This window comes from Palaemon carinicauda, chromosome 5, assembly GCF_036898095.1.
Source record: "Palaemon carinicauda isolate YSFRI2023 chromosome 5, ASM3689809v2, whole genome shotgun sequence".
Classification (NCBI taxonomy): Eukaryota; Metazoa; Arthropoda; class Malacostraca; order Decapoda; family Palaemonidae; genus Palaemon; species Palaemon carinicauda.
Window position 1 is genome coordinate 157,134,325 of NC_090729.1, and position 25,130 is coordinate 157,159,454.

The following is a 25,130-nucleotide window of genomic DNA, read 5'->3' on the forward strand; positions in this document are numbered from 1 at the left end:
AGCAATAAAACTTCTAGTTAAAAATATAAAGGGGATATCCATCTGACAAAAGACGCATCATGTAGAAAATTCTGTTTACCTCAATTTCCCCAGCTTCAAGTACCATTACACGATCACTGTCCATTATTGTGTGCAGGCGATGAGCTATTGTAAGGACTGTGCAGTTTTCAAACTTTGTACGTATAGTTTGTTGAATAAGTCCATCCGTTCTACATTAGTAAAAAAAGAAAAATTATTATCAACTTTTCCAAATTCTTTATTAAAAATTAATTGATAAAGGTAAGTTTATTTATTTATGCTTCCTGAAATTTGATTAAAACACTCAAAATCACATTTTAAAAATAATTTGAATGTTTATTAGTTGCAAGTTTCTCCATTTCCAGTGTTTACTAGAGTAAAAACCTTTAAAATGTCTCAGGTTTATATAGCTAGGAAAATAAAATTATCCAAAAAAACATTTTCCAATTATTAAATTTCTTATTTCTATACTCACCTGAGGTTCCTATTGCTTTTGTCTTTGGAAATTTGAAATGTCGAAGTTACTCCTAAAAATAGAAATTTTCCCCCTTCTTTTCTACCAATACACTAATGCCTTCAGTAAACCAACAGGATCAGTGTCAAACAACAATAACATGTGATGCATGACAGATGGCTTCTTCGATCTAAAAGTCGACATGGAACGACAACAACAAGTGCCTACTTTAGTGCTTTTAAAATGTCTGGATTTGCTAGCAATTGCTGCACTGTTGTGCACAAGAATTGTTTTTGGGTGTTCATGATCCACTCTATCTTTGCCTTATGTCTAGGGACATTTCTTTAATTTAGAAATTCTAGTAAGGAGTGCGTAGTCTTTCTATTCCTCTCTTGGTAGTATGTTTCATGATCAAATTAAAGTTTAAGGCATAAAAGAAAAAAACTCTTAAATCCAGGGTAATCTTGAGAAGCTAGTTTATTTGCTTATAGATGGAATGACAATAATACCACTCCAGCCTTTATCTATGCTACAGCCTAACCAATTTTTAGTCATAAAGCTTACTAAGGGTTCAATGTCATCAGCTTCTTTAGTGGAAGCTTAGAAGGCCATTAAGTTTTACATTTAGGATTATATTATACGCCTAACCTTCCCTGTTTCATACCCTAGACTAACTCCTCAAGTGTTAGCTAGTGGTTCTAGTGCACCATTCAAGATACTTTGTTCTGATCTGTGGCTGCTAACTATAGTTAGTTCTCAAATTTCTCAATCCTACAGTCTTCACTTGTCCAATGAAGCAAGCTAATTTCATTGGAAAATACAAGGAATTTAATTTCTTTATTTTTTTTTCAATAAAGTGATCGTAGAAATTTAGGTAATATTTTATGAGTTTGAAATTCCCACAAAATGGGTTTTGACTAAGGAAATCCTAGCACTGGGGGGGGGGGGTGTCTCCAAGATCAATCTACACTCGTGTAGGGAAAGGATGCAAATGATCCTTAATCAGAAAATAATGAATAGTAGTTGAGCATATACAAACACCCAGGAAGCTTTGTCTCCAGTACCATTATTAGTTCTCATTGATAACATATCATTGCTGAATGACATATTTCAGCATAAAAGGTGCTGTGATACATTCAATACAGGTTGATGCTGTGATATATTCAATAGAGCCGAGTCTGTGGGTCTTCCTTATAATCAGTGAACTCATGCTACGCACGTTGATACACTCGCCCTGGAGCAGGGAAAATAATAGTTCTTTGGCAGTTTCTTGTTGTATTGGATTCTTTGTTCTAGTCTTCCACAGTTCGGTTCTTGGAGACCACACAGCAAACCCGCAAAAATTGGTTTTTAACTGTCGAAACTCCTTTACTTATGGGTCTCGGCAGCCTTCTTTTGGCCCCAAGCTGCAGTCACTTTTACTCCCTTCATGTCAGGCTTCCTATCTTCCATCTTGCTGTACAACCTCTTTTAACTTCTATTTCAAAGTGCAACAAGAAGACTTTCGCCCAGTTGCACCTGGCACTGAAGGGCTTTGAGGGCATCAACACCAGGCCATATGGCCTAAATTATTTCATAATAATGTCTACATTTCAGAGATGGGTGACTGAAGTGATATTCCAATAATTAACTGTCACACAATATGAACAGGTCATACCCAAAACTATTATTTTTTTGCTGTTCATGACATGCACACAATTCTGGTTATAACCATGTTAACTGGTTTCCCCAAAAATGTAAATAATTGTCAATTTATCTTACGCAGCAAAAATTTCTCATTTGCCTGTGTATGAAACTACAAGTTTTTCCTTGAGTGGCCAGGCTATTTTTTACAGCAATTCCCTATCATCTAAGTTATGGTATCATTAAATATTTATTTGTAGGGAAGTTGGAGATGGAATTCTTCACCCTCCTGCCTTGCAAGATTCTTCTCATGAGGTATCATTTGGCAAAGATGGAGGAAATTAAAGAAATTAAGATTTTCTAATAACACAATGAGGCGTATTGTGATAATATGCATGACTAATATATTGATTAGACTGATTGCCGAGAAGATCATATTAAAGAACCTCAGTGCCTGTGATTCACATGTTCATAAAAGACAATTTCTGAAGAGAACCAGTAGTGCTTTGACTTTAAGGTATGTAGCTTCCCTCTTTTTAAAGAGAAGTGGATGGAACTCTTACTCTCTAAAATACTCAATTTATTCCCTAAGATTGGCAGATTAAGTTAAGTAAAAAAAATGTAACCTTGGCTTTTGGCAACTTTTTCTCAAAAACTATTTTCAATAGCTCTATAAAGAGGATTATATAATGTTTAAAATTAATTATATTAAACAACTGTATACACAAGATCAATAGTATTTTAACTCCTTGCACCTTTAAGGTGGTTGACAGAGGTGGGTGTCTCCTAATGTTTGCACCCTTCATATTTAACAAGATCTTCCCTCTTAGGTTAGCATATGTAAAAGACCTGACTATATTCCAACAACTAATAAATGATTAGTTTCTTTCTTTTTAGAAGAATGATACAGAACTATGTGTCTATAATTTAGCTAGAAACCAGTCCAAATTTATTACTTTCTCATTAACTATCAAGGACCACACAAGTAACAAAAAGCCAAAGGAAATCAAGAGTGAAAAAATAAATAGTTTTCTTCTCCAATATACAATAAGATACCATACAAAGTCCTTAATGCCTACCTGGGGTCAACATTAGCTGTAGCTTCATCTAAAACCAAAACCTTGTTATGCCGAAGTATGGCTCTGGCTAAGCATACAAGCTGGCGCTGTCCAACACTCAAGTTCATCCCTCCTTCAGACATTTTAGCTTCAAGGCCTCCCTCTAAGTCTGACACTGCATCCTTTAACTGTACTTCTTCAAGAGCCTTCCATAACTGTTCATCAGTATATTGATCAAATGGATCTAGATTTCGTCTCATAGTACCAGAGAATAATGTCGGATCCTGTGGTATAATAGAAATATTCCCACGTACATCATGTAAGCCAAGCTCCTGCACGTTGACATCGTCAATGAATATACTGCCACTTGGTTCCGTCAGCCGGAACAATGATGTTATCATAGATGACTTTCCAGCTCCAGTTCTTCCTACTATGCCAATCTGTAAGAAATGCAGGGTATGTAAAGAAAGGATGAGTAATTATTCCTATACAAAAACAACAAATATTCTTAAAATCAAAGTACAAGTTTGAACCATCTATTCTATCATTAAATTAATGAGTTCGGTTGGTACTGCTAGGGTGCCACAGCCCACCCTCCCACATTATCCGCCACAGATGAAGCTTCATGACGCTGAATCTCCTACTGCTGCTACCTTCGCGGTCATCCAAGGCACCGGAGGAAGCAGCAGGGCCTACCGGAACTCCGTCACAATCGTTCGCCATTCATTCCTATTTCTAGCACGCTCTCTTGCCTCTCTCACATCTATCCTCCTATCACCCAGAGCTTTCTTCACTCCATCCATCCACCCAAACCTTGGCCTTCCCCTTGTACTTCTCCCATCAACTCTTACATGCATCACCTTCTTTAGCAGACAGCCATTTTCCATTCTCTCAACATGGCCAAACCACCTCAACACATTCATAGCCACTCTAGCTGCCAATTCATTTCTTACACCCGTTCTCACCCTCACTACTTCATTTCTAACCCTATCTACTCGAGATACACCAGCCAAACTCCTTAGACACTTCATCTCAATTCATCTCAAACACATTCAATTTCTGTCTCTCCGTCACTTTCATTCCCCACAACTCCGATCCATACATCACAGTTGGTACAATCACTTTCTCATATAGAACTCTCTTCACATTCATGCCCAACCCTCTATTTTTTACTACTCCCTTAACTCCCCCAACACTTTGCATCCTACATTCACTCTGTGACGTACATCTGCTTCCACTCCACTATTTGCTGCAACAACAGACCCCAAGTACTTAAACTGATCCACCTCTTCAAGTAAATCTCCATTCAACATGACATTCAACCTCGCACCACCTTCCCTTCTCGTACATCTCATAATCTTACTCTTATCCACATTAACTCTACTTCCTTCTCTCACACACCCTTCCAAATTCTGTCACTAATCGGCCAAGCTTCTCTTCCGCGTCTGCAACCAGCACAGTATCATCTGCAAACAACAACTGATTTACCTCCCATTCATGATCATTCTCGTCTACCAGTTTCAATCCTCGTCCAAGCACTCGAGCATTCACCTCTCTCACCAATCCATCAACATACAAGTTAAACAACCACGGCGACATCACACATCCCTGTCTCAACCCCACTCTCACCGAAAACCAATCGCTCACTTAATTTCCTATCCTAACACATGCTTTACTACCTTTGTAGAAACTTTTCACTGCTTGCAACAACCTTCCACCAACTCCATATAACCTCATCACATTTCACATTGCTTCCCTATTAACTCTATCATACGCTTTCTCCAGATCCATAAACGCAACATACACTTCCTCACCTTTTGCTAAATATTTCTCGCATATTTGCCTAACTGTAAAAATCTGATTCATACAACCCCTACCTCTTCTAAAATCACCCTGTACTTCTAAGACTGCATTCTCTGTTTTATCCTTAATCCTATTAATCAGTACTCTACCATACACTTTTCCAACTACACTCAACAAACTAATACAACACTCATGCACATCTCCCTTACCCTTATATAGAGGTACAATACACGCACAAACCCAATCTACTGGTACCATTGACCACACAAAAACACATATTGAACAATCTCACCAACCATTCAAGTACAGTCACACCCCCTTCCTTCAACATCTCAGCTCTCACACCATCCATACCAGATGCTTTTCCTACTCTTGTTTCATCTAGTGCTCTCCTCACTTCCTCTCTTGTAATCTCTCTGTCATTCTCATCTCCCATCACCGGCACCTCAACACCTGCAACAGCAATTATATCTGCCTCCCTATTATCCTTAACATTCAGTAAACTTTCAAAATATTATGCCCACCTTTTCCTTGCCTCCTCTCCTTTCAACAACCTTCCATTTCCATCTTTCACTGTCTCTTCAATTCTTGATCCAGCCTTCCTTACTCTCTTCACTTTCCAAAACTTCTTCTAATTCTCTTCATATGAATGACTCAATCCCTGACCCCACCTCGCTGCCCTCTTTGCCTCAATTACCTTGTGCTTTACTTTCATACTTCTCTGCACTATTATTCTGCATCCATTCTTCAAAAGCCCTCTTTTTCTCTTTCACTTTTACCTTCAGTCCTTCATTCCACCATTCACTGCTCTTCCTCATGCTTCCTCCAACAAACTTCTTACCACACACATCACTTGCAATCCCAACAAAATTTTCTCTTACTAACTTCCACTCCTCCTCTATATTGCCAGTTTCTCTTACTTTCACTTCGTCATATATCATTTTCAACCTTTCCTGATATTTACTTTTTACCCCCGGTTTTATTAGCTCTTCAACCCTTACTACCTCGCTTTTACATCCACCTACTCTATTCCCCTTTTCTTTTGCTACAACTAATTTTCCTTCCACCAAAAAATGATCAGGCATACCATTAGCCATACCCCTAAACACATGCACGTCTTTCAATCTTCCAAACATTCTTTTAGTTATCAACACATAATCCATTAATACCTTTTCTACTACTCTTCCATTTGCCACTCTTACCCATGTATACTTATTTTTATCTTTCTTTTTTAAAAAGCTATTACTTATCACCATCTCTTGCTCAACACATATCTACCAGTCTCTCACCACTCTCATTTTCACCTGGTACGCCATAGTTCCCAATGACACCTTCTACCTCTCCAGCGCCCACTCTAGCATTTAAGTCACCCATGACAACTACATAATTCCTTCTACCCAGTCCTTCTACACACCTAGTCAATTCATTCCAGAACTCATTCCGCTCTTCTTCACTTTTCTCACTACCTGGCCCATACGCACTGACAAACGCCCAACATTCCCTACCCAACCTAACCCTTACCCACATTAACCTAGATGATATCTCCTTCCATTCCACTACTTTACCTGTCATCCATTCACTCATCAATAAAGCCACACCCTCTCTCGCTCTTCCCCTTTCAATCCCAGACACTCTACCAGACATTTCACCAAACATCACTTCACCTTTTCCTTTTATCTTCGTCTCACACAAGGCCAATACATCCATCCCTCTATTTCTAAACATACTTCCAATTTCACATCTTTTACTCTCTATCGTACTACATCCACGCACATTCAAACACCCCAAAACTAGAGTGCGGGGAGCAGTCACTCTCCCCCCAGCTCCATTTCTTTGTCGATGTCTCACAGGATGTAGATACAGGAGAGGAGGTTCCTAGCCCCCTCGTCCCGTCCCTTTTAGTCGCCTCTTACGACACGCAGGGATAACGTTGGCGCTATTCTTGTTTTTATACCCCCGCGGCCATATTATTACAAAATAATTTGTGTAACTTAGGTTTGACAGAAAACACAGAGCAGCATTTACAGGTGTATAACATAAAATACAGAACAGCAATTTGATAGAAAATTATTCCTATGAATCTCCCCTGATATTCATATTGCTTCTTTTCCAGAAACTTTGTTTATCAACCGTTATCAAAGTACAAAATTATTAAAAATTTTCCCCTTTTCTTTCTTTTCATAAGATATGTGCCCCAAGTAAAGTAAAGAAACAATCTAGCGGTTAATATTAGGTAGCATTCTAAGAGTTGTCCTTTCACTTTTTCTGTGGTAATAGCTTATTTTGACAAAGGAAAAAATCTATTTCTGGGAGAGGGACCTGTGTCGCCCAGTGAAATGTTCCTTATAGCACCATTTCTAAGGTATAAATACTGCTAAATATACCAGAGAAAAAAGTTGCATGGAATGCCAGGAATAAACCCAGCTCGATAATGGTTCATTGGGTTTCCCTTATCTATTGAATTTTACCTCAAAACGTGCTATGCATCAATTTTATTGAGGCATTATGAGCTATCAAAAAACCTCAATGTTAACGATGCTTCATTTTTAAAATTTTGCTGGATTCAGTCTTGGACCTCCTGAGACTAGCTCAGAGACGTAGATATATTCTTTAACCAATCAGCTTGCAACTGGAGGAAAGAGTTGCCAGATATTACATGCTTTTGCATAAAATAAAAGGGAAAAGATGACATCAACTTCAGGGTGGGCAGAGCTATCGACGTATGTGTAATGTTAGTGGTAAGAATGTTTTTCATTTCAGACACATTTTATCATTATTATCTGTTTTTATTCATTAGAATGCCCTTTCATGATGATAATAATGATTCTTTATCATATAATAGTGACTGAGATTGGCAATGACTGATTGTGACATCAAATGATGAAAGTGACAATTGTCAAAACACAAATAGTAAAATTTATGGGTATGAACAATTCTGCCTGAAAAGATCTGAAAAGGATGTAAAACACAAAACTGAAGTCTTTAAATATGTAGTATACAATATGAATATGTTCTATATATATTTTTCACACATGCTTATGATTTATTTCTTGTTTCATAAGGTAGGTAATAATAATAGGTAATAATATTTTTAGCAAGAGTGGGAGTGCACGTGTGCAAATACAGTACACAGTTAAAAACACACTTATAAACACATCCATTCAACAAACAATTATTTCTTGTATATTTATTATAAATTTTTTTATGATCGTTCACTAAATTTGCTAACATTCTGACATGAATAAAATTAAAATGCATCAAAACCTATTTTATCAAGCCATAAAAAGGAAAAAGTTCTTATTTCTAATTTTCAAAAATTAAAAAAAAATATACTGTACACTTCTGTGAGATTTAATTATTAGATATTAATCTCCATTTTAAGGACATTCCTTTGATATTTAAATATTGGGTTATCTAATTTGTAATTAATGAGAAAATAGTTTTGTGATAAAATCACGAAACTTATGATGCGGCCGTCGTCCTTTGGCGGCATTCCCCAAGCACTTTATTGGTTAAGTTGGCTTACCTGCTTGGTTGATAAACAGTTCTACACAGAATTTTGAATAAACAATGACAAGAGTAGGATATCTCACATTTCCTATCAGGAAATATGTTTCAAGCTAATGTTTATAGAACTGGAAAGCATACAGTAGCCTACACTGAGCAGGGTAAAGCTTCAACATTGTAAATAGAACGGCTGCCATTCATTTCTCATTACAGCCAAGTTACGTAATTTTCAGTTCAAGGGAAATTACAAAGAAAACAGTTGTTTTTTGCAGAGTTGTTGATAACTATATGACATGCCAATAATAACCCTAACAAAATAAGAGGTCTGTCTATGAAGTTTAATGCTCAAATGAAATGTATCGATATCCCTTAAAAGGTGCCGTTACACAAGATATGCCTTTCGGCCATGAGATATCATTAACTTTAATATTAACAAACAATCATAAGAACAAGGTTAAAAGACTCATATGCAAACCTACCTATCTAACAAAGAATAAAGAGCTCATAAAGGAAAAAGGGAGAGAATAAAATAATACAGTACAAATAATCATTACATAAATAAACAAAATGTAAGTAGGTACTAGCCACCCAATGAGATACTATCAGTCTTTGGACTGGATAATACTACAGTGCATTGGAGACATCTCTGGTTACGGCTCATTTTTCCTTTGACTACACAGACGCTGAATAATTGGCCTATTCTTTATACATTCTCCTCAGTTCTCATAGACCTGACAACAGTTAAGATAACTGAAAATTTCTTTGTCGCTGTACTGTAATTGTTCAGTATCTAGTTTCTATTTGATATGGGTAGAAAAGGCTGTTTAGCTATGGTAAGCAGCTCTTCTAGGAGTAAGACACTCCAAAATCAAACAATTTATTTCTCGTCTTGGTCAGTGCCATAGTCTCTGTACCGTGGTCTTCCACTGTCTTCAGTTATAGTTCTCATGCTGATATTACACTTGGGCACACTAATCTGTTTTCTTAGTTCCTCTCCTCACGGGGCTATTTTCCCTGTTGGAGCCCTTGGGCTTAAAGTATTCTGCTTTTTTAAGCAGGGTTGTAGCTTAACTCGTGATAATAATAACAATAATAATAATACTGTAATAATAAGTTAATACTGATTTACATATTTTAAAACCTACATCACACTTTTTTTTAACATCCATATTACTGCTAGGAACTGGTGCTATTTGATTGTTTTAAAAGAAACGTATAAGACTTGAGTAATATGCGAGTCTCAAAGCACAAATTTTCCTACTTATATAAGATTGTAAATTACACGAAAAATAGTGATGAGCAATATTAAATAAACATCATACAAAAATTATTTTCATGCTCAATATAACTTTAGAGCTGAATTCTCTGAAATAAGATACTTTAGTTTTAAACTTAGAATAAACCATAAGAGACATACACAAAAAGCATTTACTTTTGCTTTATCACTAATCCAATTCTCTCATAACTAACCTTTTCTTTCCCTTTGATGCAGAAGTTCAGATTCTTCAATACTGGGGGGTTGTCTTCAACGTACTGCAACGATACATCATCAAACAGTATCTTGCCATTTTCAGGCCAAGTATCCTTTGGCTTTTTACCTGGAAAAAAAAATTAAATTTAAACTATTACTTAAAGAAAAGCCACATTCACAAGTCTTTTTGCATGAAATAGTATTTAGTGGTTCATGATAAAAGTTTATACAATACAAGTGAATTTTCAATATTATACTTCAGGAATCAACATATAATTTAAAGACTAACTTTCGTCAGTTTCAAGGGGGGCCTCTGGTTCTAACTGAGAATACTCCAGAACTCGCTCAACAGATGTCATTTGATTTTCTACTTCAGCAGATTGTCTTACACCCCACTGGAACATTCCTGATAACATCATAGCTGATGAAATTGCTAGGCCAATATCACCGCCCAATGTTCCTGCATGAAAAGTCAGAACGTAAGAATAAATAATCAAATCATTGTAGTGTATCTAGGAACAGACTGCAGACATTACTAAAATTTTTACTGCATTTATTAAGGCTCAGCTGCATGTGCCTTTTTTATATTATCTTTGTTCTAACAGAATTATTTCTACAAACCTCCCATGATGTTCATATTGCTTCTTCTCCAAAAGCTCGGTTTATCGATACCTACCCATAACATTTATAATTACCGATTTTCTTTCCTTTCAAAAAGACACACCACTAGTAAAATAATGAGACGCACTGGTGGATAATTGCAAGAAGTACCTTTATTTCAGTTTCTATGTGGCCATCAGTACAAAATGATGTGGCCCTCTTCCCAATTGTGATAAGTTTCGTTTTGTTTCAAGTTGCAGTATATTCCTCAGGATTGATTAGTAATTTCTAGATAGTAATCCAATTCAAATTACCATTGTGAGGAGTGTCGTTGCTTCACTATTCCTCAGAAGGAAAGTATGTTTCAAGTTCGAGTATTAATGAAACTAACGTTTAGTTCAGGGAAAATCCAGAGAAAGCTGGTTAGTTATTTATTGCAGGAATGATGACAAATATGACACACCAGCACTGTTCTGTAATACACATTTAACCAGCCAAGTTTACATGGTGATGTGCTTCAAAGATTTTGAATTACTATATTTAGCTTCCTCTGTTTAACTCAGAAGGCCAGTGTGTGTGTTTGCTTGTAAATGATAATTCTGATATTACCTGGCCAGTTGCCAACCTTACGGGGTTTTCTTGGTCAGATGTTACATTCAGCAAGGGTTCTGAATCTGATTGTTCACTGCATATCAGAAAGTCGAGTTCCTCTCACAGAGCCCAGACTTCTTTGATTACTTTAGAACCTTCTGCTGCTAGACCCTTGTATTTCTGTATTCCCAGTTGTTCTTTTAGATAACTAGATTGCAAAGCAGAAGACTGAGTTGATAGTCTGCATCCTTATATCCTTCCACTCCCTAAAGTAAGTGCTCTTAAGCAACTACATTTTTGATTGGAGGAAGTCGTCTCATATTGTGTGATTTGCTTAGTGCTTTAATTTTGATAGTGATGTTACAGCTAAAGCCTATCGGTTTCATCATGTTTTGGATGGCAGTTTGCTTCGTTCACTTGCTAGCTTAGCCACTTGCTCGTAACGGATTAAAATTAGATGGGCAATGGTAAATACCAATACCTTTTTACAAATTAAGTCTTACTAGGCTAAGCACTTGAAGTAATAGTAAGATTATTTCTATAAAGTGAAAGAAAATATTAGAGAATAAGAAATTTCTTATAATTATGTGGGTAAAAGGTCAATTAATAAAAAAGAAAGTAATGTACATAAATAAAATACAGTGCAAGTACACTACAGACGCTGTTGAAAAGGCTTTGCTTCGACCCTGAAATTTCTGTAATTGTACCTGAGCAAATGAGAAGCAGCTCTCATACCAGTTTTAAATAATATAAATGAACGGGTAGGAATCGTTAGTTTCAATTTATCCTTTTTTACGGGAAGATGAGGATGAACAATACACTTGGTACTGTACATTCCATTTAAACCTTACATTCCTTATTAAAACCTTCCTAATAAGTTGTTGAAAGTAAGTTCTTAAGCTGATTTTACCTCAAGTACTTAGAGAGAGCTTCTTGCTAGACCATGTACACTTCTCAATTTTCCCGCTTTGTTATGGCTAAAGTTGTTGATTAGTTATCTCAATTATAAAAAGAGGCAAGTAATTCTAGTCTAGTCAGTCTTGCAGCATTCAATACCTCAAAAAATATTGTGACGTACTAGCCTAATCAGTTACTTGACCCCTTCCATATATAACAACATGAACTGAGAGTCTATACATGTCAGAAATTAGGTTGCATGCCGTACATAAGATGTCAATTATAAATATAAACGATATTAAAGTTAAAATCCCTGGTTTATCCCCAAAATACTACAACACATGGTTATATATCACACCTAGTGGATAATTTATGAAAAATAGCTTCTCCCTTTGATTTTAACCCTACCTACTTCTTTCCCCAGCCCATCAAATGAGACCTAGGGATTCTAGCCTTTATTCCTGATTATGGAAGAGCTATTTTATTGTTTTCATGTTACTATGCATTAATCACCCCACTCTTAGCTAATGAAATCATTCTCTATCGAGACATTACTCGACCCCGATATCCTCCCCCCCTCTTAGAGACATAGCTATGCCTACTTTTCACCCTACCAACTGAGACACTTAGGATTCTAGTCTTTAGTCATGAATATGCAAGAGTTATTTTAATGTGCTTTCATACAGTCATACGTAACAAAGTCCCACTCTTCAGCTAGCAGACGCATTCTCAACATGAAACGTAGCTGCATGACTCAAACCCATCCCCACCGCTATACTGTACCCCCTTCCCCACCCAACTATGACATCACCCTTTTATAAATGCAAGTTATCAAGAGCTGCTGGTTTGATGGAATAAAAAAATATATATCTAAAATACTTCAAATAATCTCTATATTGTCCTATCAATAATTATCTGAAAATGTCTCAGTTCATATAAAACTTCCACATACCTTATAAATTTATGCTTTCACACCATCATTTACTTGCATTTCACAAATCTTGGGAAATTTCCTCAATATTGGGAACAATGATCATATTCATAACACTGATAGCAGTAAACGTGATGATGACAAGATTTATTTGTTCTTGTTTCTCTCCCTATCATCTCTATAATATACGATTATTTTCATAGCTTAGATATATATATTTCATATCAGTATTGCCAAGTGTATTTTTTCATGAGTAAAAATTGACATGCTGTCATCATTTCCATTTATTGATATTCAATGCAGTGTTTGAGATGTAAGAATGAACAGTGCATTTCTCTATTTTCAAACCCATGAAATAACATAATCCAGAATTATCCAGCAAATGCTCTTAGTTCAAATTGCCCAATTACAAGGGTGTAAAAGACCATTCATTATCAATTACAGCATACCACAAAAGGTATGATGTAGATGGTACTTCCAACAGGATGTTCTTGGAGGACAGCCTTTGTATATCCATTGCCTAAAATATCTTTTCAACATGATTGCAGGTAACAAAGGATTTGTTTGTTATTTCTATTTCCACAGTTATTCAAAGAACCTAAGAATCAAGAATCTGAAACCCAACCATATTTATTATATGACATCTCCAGGGAAACTTTATTCCTTCTCTATAAATTTCCATGTCTGAATATTTCCTATGACATTTCTCTGGGATCTTTCACTCACACGGGTGATGGTTTATGGTAGCTAAAACCTTCTCTGGTAATTAAGGATTGATATATGTTTCAGTACTGGCTTGAATTCTCTCATCCATAAATATAATTTCTTGCTTGAATCCTGTGCAAGTCTTCACAAAAGTTTGTTATATTCACTTTGGCTGACAGATGCTCTTCTGTGGTTATGGCTGTTCCTAATATAAAACTAACCTTAATGTTATACTATTTTTCTGTCTTTCTGCTTTAAAACTACTTTTGAGAGTTTCTAAAAACAAAGTTGGCTCTCCAGAAATATGATTTGGTTCAGTATAACACCATTACACAATTCTGTTATTTAGGAGTCTATATTCTGAGCTTCTGGAAGCCAAAAAAATGTTATTCTCCTGCTTTCATTCAATAGACATGAATAATGTATGACCACAGTAGCAGTCATGTTCATGTTTATTCAAGGAATAATTTTGAAGAAAGGTAAAATAGCCCTAGGCACATATTGAGGTAACAAATGGTGTTTGGAAAAGTTGATCACTGTTACTATACAGTACTGTACTATATCAGTTACGATCTTTAATAAAGTTCAGTTGTCATACTACCTAATTAATCTGTATTATTCTTAATTTTTAATTTTCAGTACAAAGAATTGAGCAATTAGGAAGTATAGATTATGACAATTCCTAGGTTAGGCTTTTATATATATGATGAGGCCCATAAAATAATTATGCCCAATTTCTAAAGGTGACCAACCACAGCATTCAGAAATATACACTGCAGTACTTTCTGGCACTGATAATCACTAAACCTACAAGAATGAACCTTGAACCTTGATAATGTAAAAAGCACAGCATCAGAAGGGTCTCTCCCACTACCTAGGACAGAATATCACCTATTTCTGAAACTGTTCATGTCACTTACAGAAATCAAAATTGTAAAGGCTAAGGCAATGGTTTTCTTGAGGTATGACCATACTAACAAAAATGAAAAATCATGCAAAATCAATCAAAATTAAAGTTACATTGGTATTATAAATCATAAGGAGAATTATGACTACCAAATAAATGGTATAACTAATAGAACGTATAAATTCCACCAGGTTCTTTGAGAGGAGAATTCTATCGCAATTAACAGAAATAATATAAGTAGAAAATGTCATACTCAGGTGAAGAACTTGAAAAATTAGAATTAAAGGATTTACCCACCTTTTGTCCCCATAAAACTGAAGGTGACAACTCCTATGTATATGCAAGAAATCCAATCAAGACATATACCAAACCATCTAGTTGTACATAAGAATAGAAACCAAGCAGAGGAGTGAAGATCCTGTCAACAAAATAGAAGATAACATTTCAAACCATTTGGTTTAATATTAGGTAGCCTTTTTAATAAAAATTATGAATATGTCTACAACTCACATTTTTCATACAGTAGCATTAATCTTACAATCATAATGAGCAAAATATGTCATTAATATCTTCCAATATAAAATGCTAAGCCATAAATACATCTTTATTTACCTGGTGTTTATCGAAGTCATCATTAAATATCTGCTGTGCCTCAAAAGCTCTGATAGTTGTAAGACCCTGCAGTGATGCACTGAGATGAGAAAAGACAGGGCTACGAGCTGCAAAAGTAAAGTTATAATTTTATACCGGATATATACACATTAACAATAAACAATAGTTCACCTACTACTGTGAGGACAATATCAACTCACATTATAAATTTACATTTCTTGATTTTATCTCTGTAGATCTTCTAACATGGATTTTATTAAGTTTACCATAAAATACAGTAATAATATAGAATAGAAAGCTGAAAGTTCAACATTTTCTTCATACTATGTCTAATAATAAAAATATTCTAATTCAAATGACAGACTTTTCAAGAATAAAAATATTTTACTTAAATGTTATCTTACTTTATAGTATAAATGGAGTTTTTATGATAAAACAGAAGTTTTATGAATACTTACCTGGCAGTTATATATATATAGCTGAGTCTCCGACTGCGGCAGAATTTAATCGAAAATCGCGGCAACCGCCTTGTGGTGGTTGTGTGGTTAGATGGTTAACAACCCTTACAGGGTGGTACTTGGAATCATTCCCGTTTTCTGTTCCTCAGATTATCTTTGCCCGACCTGTCTCCTGAGGGGAGGTGGGTGGGCTTTAAAATATATATATAACTGCCAGGTAAGTATTCATAAAACTTTGTTTTATCATAAAAACTCCATTTTTATGAATAGTACTTACCTGGCAGTTATATATATATAGCTGATTCACACATTTGGAGGAGGGAAACGACAGAAAAACATAGTTGGGGAAACAACATAAGAGTTGTAGGAGAACAAACACCTTAATTCCTTACCTGCTAAGGTAGCTGACTTCAAAGGTAACTGCCTCTAGAGTCGCTTTCCCTTAGGAGTGTTCAGCTAGGAGTAGACCTGCTACGCTGCAAACAACTCAATTGAGTCTGTCAAAGGAGTAGGACCAACAACTTGACTAGACTTCAGAAACTACCTTCCCATATAATAAAAATCTGCAACCATACTAAAGCTAACAACCTAACCTTGCAGAAATAGATATAAACTATCTATCTGGACTGAGGGAACCGTACCACAAGACGAGGACCTCAGACAACCATAAAAAAAACAAACCCATATACAAGTACCTAAACTAAGGTTGAGTGGGAGTAGTAACTCCTTTGCCTAATACAGAAGCCGCAGCTACGTATGGGCCCAAGGTATAACACTTGTCATAGTCCTCTCTTACCTCTCTGAGGTAATGAGAAGCGAAGACAGAGTTGCTCCTCCAGAATGTTGCGTCCATGATCTGCCTAACAGACATATTTTTCCGGTATGCCAGTGAAGCAGCAATGGCCCTTACTTCGTGAGCCTATACTTTTAATAGGGCGAAGTTTTCTTCCTCAAAAAAGAGGTGGACTTCCCTAATAGTTTCCCTCAGGAAAAAGGACAAAGCGTTCTTTGACAGGGGTTTTTGGGGATCCTTCACCGAACACCATAAGGATAAGCACCTCTCACACCCTTTCGGCTTTCGACGTACCTTCTCCCTTGGTCCTGGGAGCTTGGTAGAGGTCTAGACCTAGGGGTATGACAGATTCGATCAGTCGCCACCTCCACTGCACTTTCACAAGCACTAATTTCACTTACACCCTTACCTCTAAAGGCCTCCAATTGTGCTTTAATGGCCTCTAATTCAGCAGCTAATTTAGCATACCCAGGGTCATCCGTAGGCACAGATCCTGTAGAAGGGGGAGGAGTTACTACATTTGGGGAAGGAATAACTTCCAAAGAGGTTACAAGCAAAGGGTCAATAGATAAATATAAGCTAGGCTCACTAGCAGACTTTGACTTTGATTTAGCTCTTCTAACTCTATCAACCTCAAGTTTGCGCACATAGCGCTTCATAGCTAACCAATTATCATCACTTAAAACCTCGCATTCCTTGCACCTATTATCTAGTGCACATTCAAACCCCCTGCAACCCATACAGAAAGTGTGAGGGTCAACCGACACTTTCGGCAACCTCACCTTGCAAATATCATTCGCACAAAAACGAAAATGAGTTTTTTCACTCATGATAAGAAAGGAAAAAAGACAAAAAACAAACACGATTGCCAAATCCCAACACAGTGTACTTCACCAAAAACGAAGTCCAAAAAGGCGATGAAGGGAAAGCGATCTGAAAAAACTCTACATGGCGGACCAACGATGTTGTCGATCCGTCCGGCAGAGATAATCTGAGGAACAGAAAACGGGAATGATTCCAAGTACCACCCTGTAAGGGTTGTTAACCATCTAACCACACAACCACCACAAGGCGGTTGCTGCGATTTTCGATTAAATTCTGCCGCAGTCGGAGACTCCGCTATATATATATATAACTGCCAGGTAAGTACTATTCATAAAAATCCATTTATGCAATGTAAATTTTCAAATAGCTTTTATGTCATTTAAAAGCAATGAATACACATATTTTTCTTTTTAAAATGTCCATCTATTTCAAATTCTTTAAATAGAGCTATTTCCCATACCTAATCTCTTAAGGTAACACTTTCTAATATCTAACTTTATTCTTAACATACTGCAGTATTCATAACACCTAAAAATGTAGAGTCCAAAATTCCTAGTTTGCATAATTTTTACAAATATTCCAAACAATAATCCAATACTATCTACTTAGTTCTCATAGACTTACTATCACAACTGCACTAAACATTTCCCTTCTAACAAACACTGTACTTTTAAAATCTCTATGTTGCTTACAATCAACAATCCTGCTGCAAACTGTTGTTAATCATTCAAGCTTTGAAAATTGCATGCACTAAAAATTCCTTCCTTGAGGGTTGCCAATTTTCCATATGCAGTGGCGCATACACCAAAATTCATTTATTAAAATATATTACGCCAAGATATACGGCAACTTACCAGATCATTGAAATAATGGTGTGGACTCTCAAAAGGCTAACCAGATGTATGTTTTCATAAATCAGGGGTGACAATTAGGACATGGCATAACTATAAGGTTGGTAAGCTATTTGGGATGACATTAAAGGGAACATAAAAAGTCCAAGACAAAGTAACGTAGCTGGGAACCCATGAAATACTAAATAAAACTTAAAAGTGCCAAATACAGTAAGTCATGCAAAGACTCTACTGGTGGCATTCTCTAGGGAATAAGGAAAATTGAGATTCATCTACTGCATATACAGTATTTTAATGGATCCCATAACTAAACTTCTGTGAATAGAGAAGATCAAGGTCAACCACATAAGTACTAAATAATATTTTAGAAATGCTAAAATGCATTCAACTACAAAATATTTGCATTTGGTAGTTACTTTACTTTCAAATTGATAAACTTCTACTCTGCTAATGTATTTTGGGCAACCAAGACCAATTTTCTAAAAGATCTACTTACCATGCACTTTAAAACAAAGTGATTTAAAATCAATCATGTAAAATTTGGTGCCTACTGAAATACTTCAAAAGGCTTTGTATAATGAAACCTTCAACTCTTTCATAATAGACACCTTAGATCATGCTTCATTCACAACTTAACACAATTTGTAATCATTCATAGCAGTAAAAATAAAATAAAAATGAAATATAAAAGTTCTCTATACAGTTACAAAATAAGGCATCAATAAGTACTTACTAATGCCTTCCAGACGTTTAACATCACGTGCTGTACATAAGTAAAATCGACGAAGGAATACGAAGATGACGCCTAACAAAACAGTTGGAACAATAACCCATATATTGATAGAGGCTATGACAACAATGATACCCAAAAAGTTCAGAAGAATCTGTGGTTAAAATATAAAGATAAGATGAAATACAGTAATAAGATGCTCAGATTCTTATTTTCAATATAAGCATATAACAAAGAAACTATAGCATTTTGATTATATATTTCAAAGGACAGCTAAATTATTATTCAAAAGAAAGCAATAACTCTTATCCAAATATTTGTCATTGATAAAAACTAGTTTTAGAAATATGCATTTTATCATGTTCCAGAATTTAGTTCATGCAATAAAACAAGCAAGCACTTTTAATAATATTACTAATCATTCTAAAATAACATGCAATATGTCATTCTTAGGCAGAAGTGAACAGGCAACTTGAAAATGGATGCAGGGCTTCAACAAATGAAAACTCAATTTTGCCTTCAAGTATGCCTTACTATACTATAGTGTAGATACAGTTATAAACAAAACTTATCTATCTTTACTAGTATCAATGCATGGTTCAAACAAACTCAAATGACGTATAATGTAAAGTACACCTACAGAAAATAAAAATCATTGCAGTCCAAAAAATGTTATGCCTCTCAAAAATATATTCATTCAGTTTATCTCCTGGGGATGTGTGTCATACAACTTTATTGGAATAATTGATGCTATAAAATTTGGTCTTTTGATTTGATCACAGCTTCTTCCCCTTAACCACCTAATTCTTGAACTCATTTGTCCTATCCTCCACTTTCTATTCCTGTAATCTTGAACCTTTATGTTGAGCTGATTAATTGTAGGGGAAGAGATCAGCTAATTATTTCCTTCTTCAGAGGCCAACTGATTCCAAATTCTAATCAAAATTAAGCTTGATTGTACAATTGATGAAAATGAACTAAAAATTACTTGAAACAAATATCTTGAAAATTTTCTTATTATACTAAATTTAATCAACAGCTCATTCATATTGATCCCTTTTAGCCTACCAGTATATTATCCAAGCAATAATATATATGTTTAAAAAATCTTTCTACTAATATTATTTCCAGTTTAGTATGTTACTGTGGTTAATTTTTCATACAGCATTTTGATAACATATTTCTATACTCTCCTGATCTTCAAATTGCTTCTTCTCCAGAAGCTTGATTTATCAACATCTACCCCTAAAACTTCCAAAAAATTCCTATGTTTTTCCTTTTAATAAACAAATCCATCTAGTAAAATAATGATATACAATGGTAGTCAATGGCAAGAAAAGACATGCCATAACATCTTTGCTATCTTAGTATCAAAGTTAAACTATTTAATGCCCTCTTGACAACGCAAGTCAGTAGAGAGGAGGGTAAGTATGTAAATGAACATCAGGCGAGTAAAAAATTACAAATTTCATTACTTAAATTCTGTTATTTCTATGAACCTCCTCTGATGTTCATATTGGTGACTTTCTCACAATGTGATGGCTAGTCTCTAAGTGGTTAGATGAAGCACGGATGGATTTGGATGAGTCCCCTTTTAAATATTTTGGTTTAGCAGATTGGTTTGTACTGCAACCTTCTTGGGTACTCTGACAAACAAAGTCTCAGATTCGTGGATCATTCTCCTAGTTTAAAGGTTTAAAAGCCATTCATGAATGGCAGAGGCAAGGGACAGTGACATTGCCCTAGCTAGCAGGACAATGCGCTAGAGACTGACTATATATACATATGATCAGCAACAAAGCCTTCTCTCCACCCAAGCTAGGACCAGGGAGAGCCAGGCAAAGGATCCTGATGACAGCATATAGACCTATAAACTCCACTAAACCCCCCTTCTTTAGCTCACAAGGATGGTAAGGTTGCAGCATCCAAAAGAACTAACGAGTTTGGGTTGTATTTGAACCCCAGTCTGGTGATCACCAGGCAAGGATGTTACCAACAGGCCATCACACCCCGTGGCTAGATTGGGGCTATTATAGTCATTTCAGGGTTTGAAGAGAGGCCTAGTTTGTTTTACATTGAATAAATCATGGTATATGATGAGAATGTATAAAAGCTCTAGATTTATCCAGTATGCAACAAGGAATCTTATCTTCCACGTACAAGTTTCAGGATCGTGAAGAAAAACTTACTTTCGTTCAGTGACATTGCAAACATGACTATGTTTGGGTAACCCCAACCCTTCCAAATTCTAGATATACTGGCAGATATAGAGACCATTCATTTGGAAGAACTTGACTCTTTCTACTTATCTGAAATTTTCATTCAAGGTAAGACCTTTAATCTGATCATGAAACATACTTCCAGAAAGGGACTGTGAGACCTATGCATTCCGCACAAGATTTATAAAGTAAAAATTATCTCCAGCCAAGACACAGAGAATGAGGATCAAGATTACCCAAAAAGTAATTCCTATGCACAACAGCCCAGCAACTGTTAACCAATTCAAGGGAACACACAAGCCAAAGTTCCGATATCCAATTGAGCAACTACTTTATCAAATACACGTACATTTACAACAGGCCTCAAAATAGAGGAAAAAATAAAAGAAATATTGTGCCTCAGAAACACTCACCATTGAAGCACATACCTGTTCTCTTTTCTTAATCATAAAACACACAAAGGTTAATTAGTCTCTGAAGCACTTATAGGCTCAAGAAGTCTTTATAAAAGGTCATACTGTATTTCAAAATGAAATTTAAATCTAGAACATGCAAAATTCTGAATATTTGTCCATGTTAACATTAACTCCCTTATTCTGTCCTCCACCAGTGGTTGCTGGTCAAATTCCATCGTATCAAGGGATAATAAATATCAAACTAATCATCTCGACCTAACCTTATTTAGGAAACTGGCAACTTAAGGTAACTTATTAGTGATTTTTTACCAATAATGTTACATAAAATTTAAAATGGATATACAGTATTTCAAAACATTCAGGATATAGCTTAGTACTGAGTTCATCCTCATCTTTATGCCCTTCTATACTGATGTCTACGACTGGTAGCGGAGCTGCAGCACATTTGCTCAGGTACAGGTTCAGGGTTGAGGCAAAACTTTTGCAACAGCGCTTCTAGTATACCTGCGATGTATTTTATGTTTGTGAATTCCCTTCTATTATACAGTGTCTCTTTTCTCTGCATCCACCAAAATTTTTTTTTCATTTCTACATCTCTTTCACTGAATAAAATTACTACTACTATTTTCTTTAAGCCTTCTTCATCATAAGACTCATTTCAGTAATCAAAGTCTAATATTTACATTTACCCAGCTAACGTTAACTCATGAGCTAGTGGTTAAGCTTGCAAGAGAACAAAATGTACCATCATCTGAAAAATGATGCAACCAATCAGTACTAGCTTAAACAATACCAAGAACATTAGAAGAGCTGTGAGAATCAAACGATATGAAATGACATCTACAAATGAAAAAAAAAGCAATCTAGTTGTCTAAAATAGTGACTAAGAATGCAGGAAAGCAAGGGTTTGGCTGAAGAAGGGTCTAAAGTAATGAAAGAATTTAAGGCTCTGCAAGAGGATCTCAATTGTGTAAGGTGCTGTGAATATTCAGAACCCTTACTGGATACAACACTTAATACCACTATACAGTATATAACAAGTAATTAAGGTAGAGTTAACAACTGGGAAGGAAAGATCAGAATTACAACCAAAAAGTAAAGACTCACTGGCCTTACAATATAAAAAATGGAAGCTAAATAAGTTAATAGCTTTGAACTCAATTACAATCAAAACTTGGCTGGATAAATATATATCAAAGAATGATGCTGGTGTGACCTGTTTATTACTATCCCCACTATAAACAACTAACCTATTCTTCTCTGGATTTCCCTCTGAAACAAAAATAAGTTTCATGAACATTCAAACTTGAAACATATTTTCCCTGTGAGGAACAACGAACCAATCGCACTCCTCATAAAAAATGATTTCAACAACAGTACTGCAGTATCTCTGTGCAGTAATTACTAATAAATCCAGAGGAAGACAAATTAGCAATCAAATGAATTACACCCTGGAGGAGGTGTATGTCGAGAATTAACTGATGCAACAAAGTAACTGAAATAAAAGATGCTTTGGTGCTTCTCTCCATGCCATTAACCATTAGGTAGTAGGTTGGCCAAGGCACCAGCCACCCGTTGAGATACTACCACTAGAGAGTTATGGGGTCTTTTGACTGGCCAGACAGTACTACATTGGATCCTTCTCTCTGGTTACGGTTCATTTTCCCTTTTGCCTACATACACACTGAATAGTCTGGCCTATTCTTTACATATTCTCCTCTGTCCTCATACACCTGACAACACAGATTACCAAATAATTCTTCTTCACTCAAGGGGTTACTTTACTGCACTGTAATTGTTCAGTGGCCACTTTTCTCTTGGTAAGGGTAGAAGAGACTCTTTAGCTATGGTAAGCAACTCTTCTAGGAGAAGGACACTCCAAAATCAAACCATTGTTCTCTAGTCTTGGGTAGTGCCATAACCTCTGTACCATGGTCTTCCACTGCCTTGGTTTAGAGTTCTCTTGCTTGAGGGTACACTCAAGCACACTCTTCCATCTTATTTCTTTTCCTATTGTTTTGTTAAAGTTTTTATAGTTTATACAGGAAATATTTATTTCAATGTTGTTACTCATCCTGAAATATTTTATTTTCCTTGTTTCCTTTCCTCACTGAGCTACTTTCCCTGTTGGGGCCTCTGGGCCTATAGCATCCTGCTTTTCCAACTAGGGTTGTAGCTTAGCAAGTAATAATAATAATAATAATAATAATAATAGTGTATAAATAATTTACAAGAGGCATGTGTCTATCAAAAGGAAAGTGATATTTTTTTTTAAATTTTAAGGGTACAAGAAGCAATATGAACATCAGGGGATTTTCATAGAAATAAAAGGAAATAATGCTAAAACAGAAATTTAATAATAATAATCATTTCTATGCTCACCTGAGGTTTGTAAGGCTACTTATTCGAAGCTAGTTAAATAATATTTATCCTAACAATTTAAAATTTCCAATTTTCTTTCTCTTTTAGTCTCACTACTCTTGAGCCTTACTGCCCCTATATGGCAGTGTATGGCACTGAAAAATGTTTGAAAACACTAAATTCTATTCATGAAGTTGCAACATATGTAACAACCCCTTGACATCAATTACCAGTGGAGAGGTGTGGAGGGCATGATATGAACCTCTGGTAAGTAAATCATACAAATAATTCCTTATATTACAAAAACTCCATTATTTCTATAAATTCCACTTGAGGTTCATATGGCTGATTTCCACACTTAGAAGGAGGGGATGAGTGATGCAAAGAGACTAATCTGAATACAAAAACTGGCCAGCCAATATTCACCAACAATTACAAGATGCATAATGGTACCCACTGAAAGATTTACGCTATAATACAAGAATCCAGATAAAGGTAAAAATAATAAAGAGCCACAAAGACCTATAAACCAATACGAATGTCAAGGTATTTAACCAATACATGTTACACAAGAACACTAACTGCAACTACCACAGGATTCAAAACTAAATAACTCTTATAAGAAAACAAGGCCTTCCTTAAACAGCACTTGGTGAAAACCAATATAGTATAACACCGAGCTGCTGCCAAAACCTTTTCCAAAGAAATAGTCCTACATAAATTAAGGAAGTAGTCACACTTTTAATACCATGAAGCCTCACTGGACTGTAATGTGATTAAAGAAAATCCTTCCAGAGGTTCAAAACATGGATTCTATCAATACAAGACTATCCAAATTCTAAAGAAATAAATGACGACTGGGGGTTTCTCAAAAGGAAGCAACTGGGTCCAGCTCAAACCCTTTAAAATGCTCCTTCCACAAGCATTGTGATTGGCTGCCATCTTCTGACAGGTAACTCATGTCAATAATTATAAGACAGATTATAAGTAATTATGATACCTTAAATAGTTACCCATGCGACTGGTATGTGTGAAGCACATTCATGTGCTGCCTTGCCAGAACAGAGGAACAATAAGGTAATGTTTATTTGGGAACAAATTAAGCCACAGTGGAGCAGAACCATTGAGTGTCAAACAATCGCTATGTTTGTGGGCAGAGCATATTAAAGATTTTGGGCTGGAAACAGTCGCAGCCTTCCTCAAAAGGAAACAAATTTAATATAGTTACAAAAATACTCGATGAGGATAAATATAACAAGGGTTATGAGAATGGTATTAAGCATGGAGCTATAACCCTTAA

General features: G+C 35.7%; 1 protein-coding gene across 3 annotated transcripts in view; it reads right to left on the bottom strand.

The window, feature by feature from the left end:
• The window catches only part of LOC137641560 (ATP-binding cassette sub-family C member 4-like), a 231,952-nt gene that overhangs the window by 5,656 nt on the left and 201,166 nt on the right, over window positions 1–25,130 (bottom strand). For all 3 annotated transcript variants that reach the window (XM_068374240.1, XM_068374241.1, XM_068374242.1), the window contains exons 21-27: window positions 18,838–18,988; window positions 15,178–15,284; window positions 14,863–14,983; window positions 10,224–10,394; window positions 9,934–10,061; window positions 3,175–3,593; window positions 80–209 (exon numbers count right to left, since the gene is read on the bottom strand). In XM_068374240.1, the coding sequence (XP_068230341.1) occupies window positions 80–209; window positions 3,175–3,593; window positions 9,934–10,061; window positions 10,224–10,394; window positions 14,863–14,983; window positions 15,178–15,284; window positions 18,838–18,988 (1,227 nt within the window). The remainder of the gene's footprint in view (window positions 1–79; window positions 210–3,174; window positions 3,594–9,933; window positions 10,062–10,223; window positions 10,395–14,862; window positions 14,984–15,177; window positions 15,285–18,837; window positions 18,989–25,130) is intronic.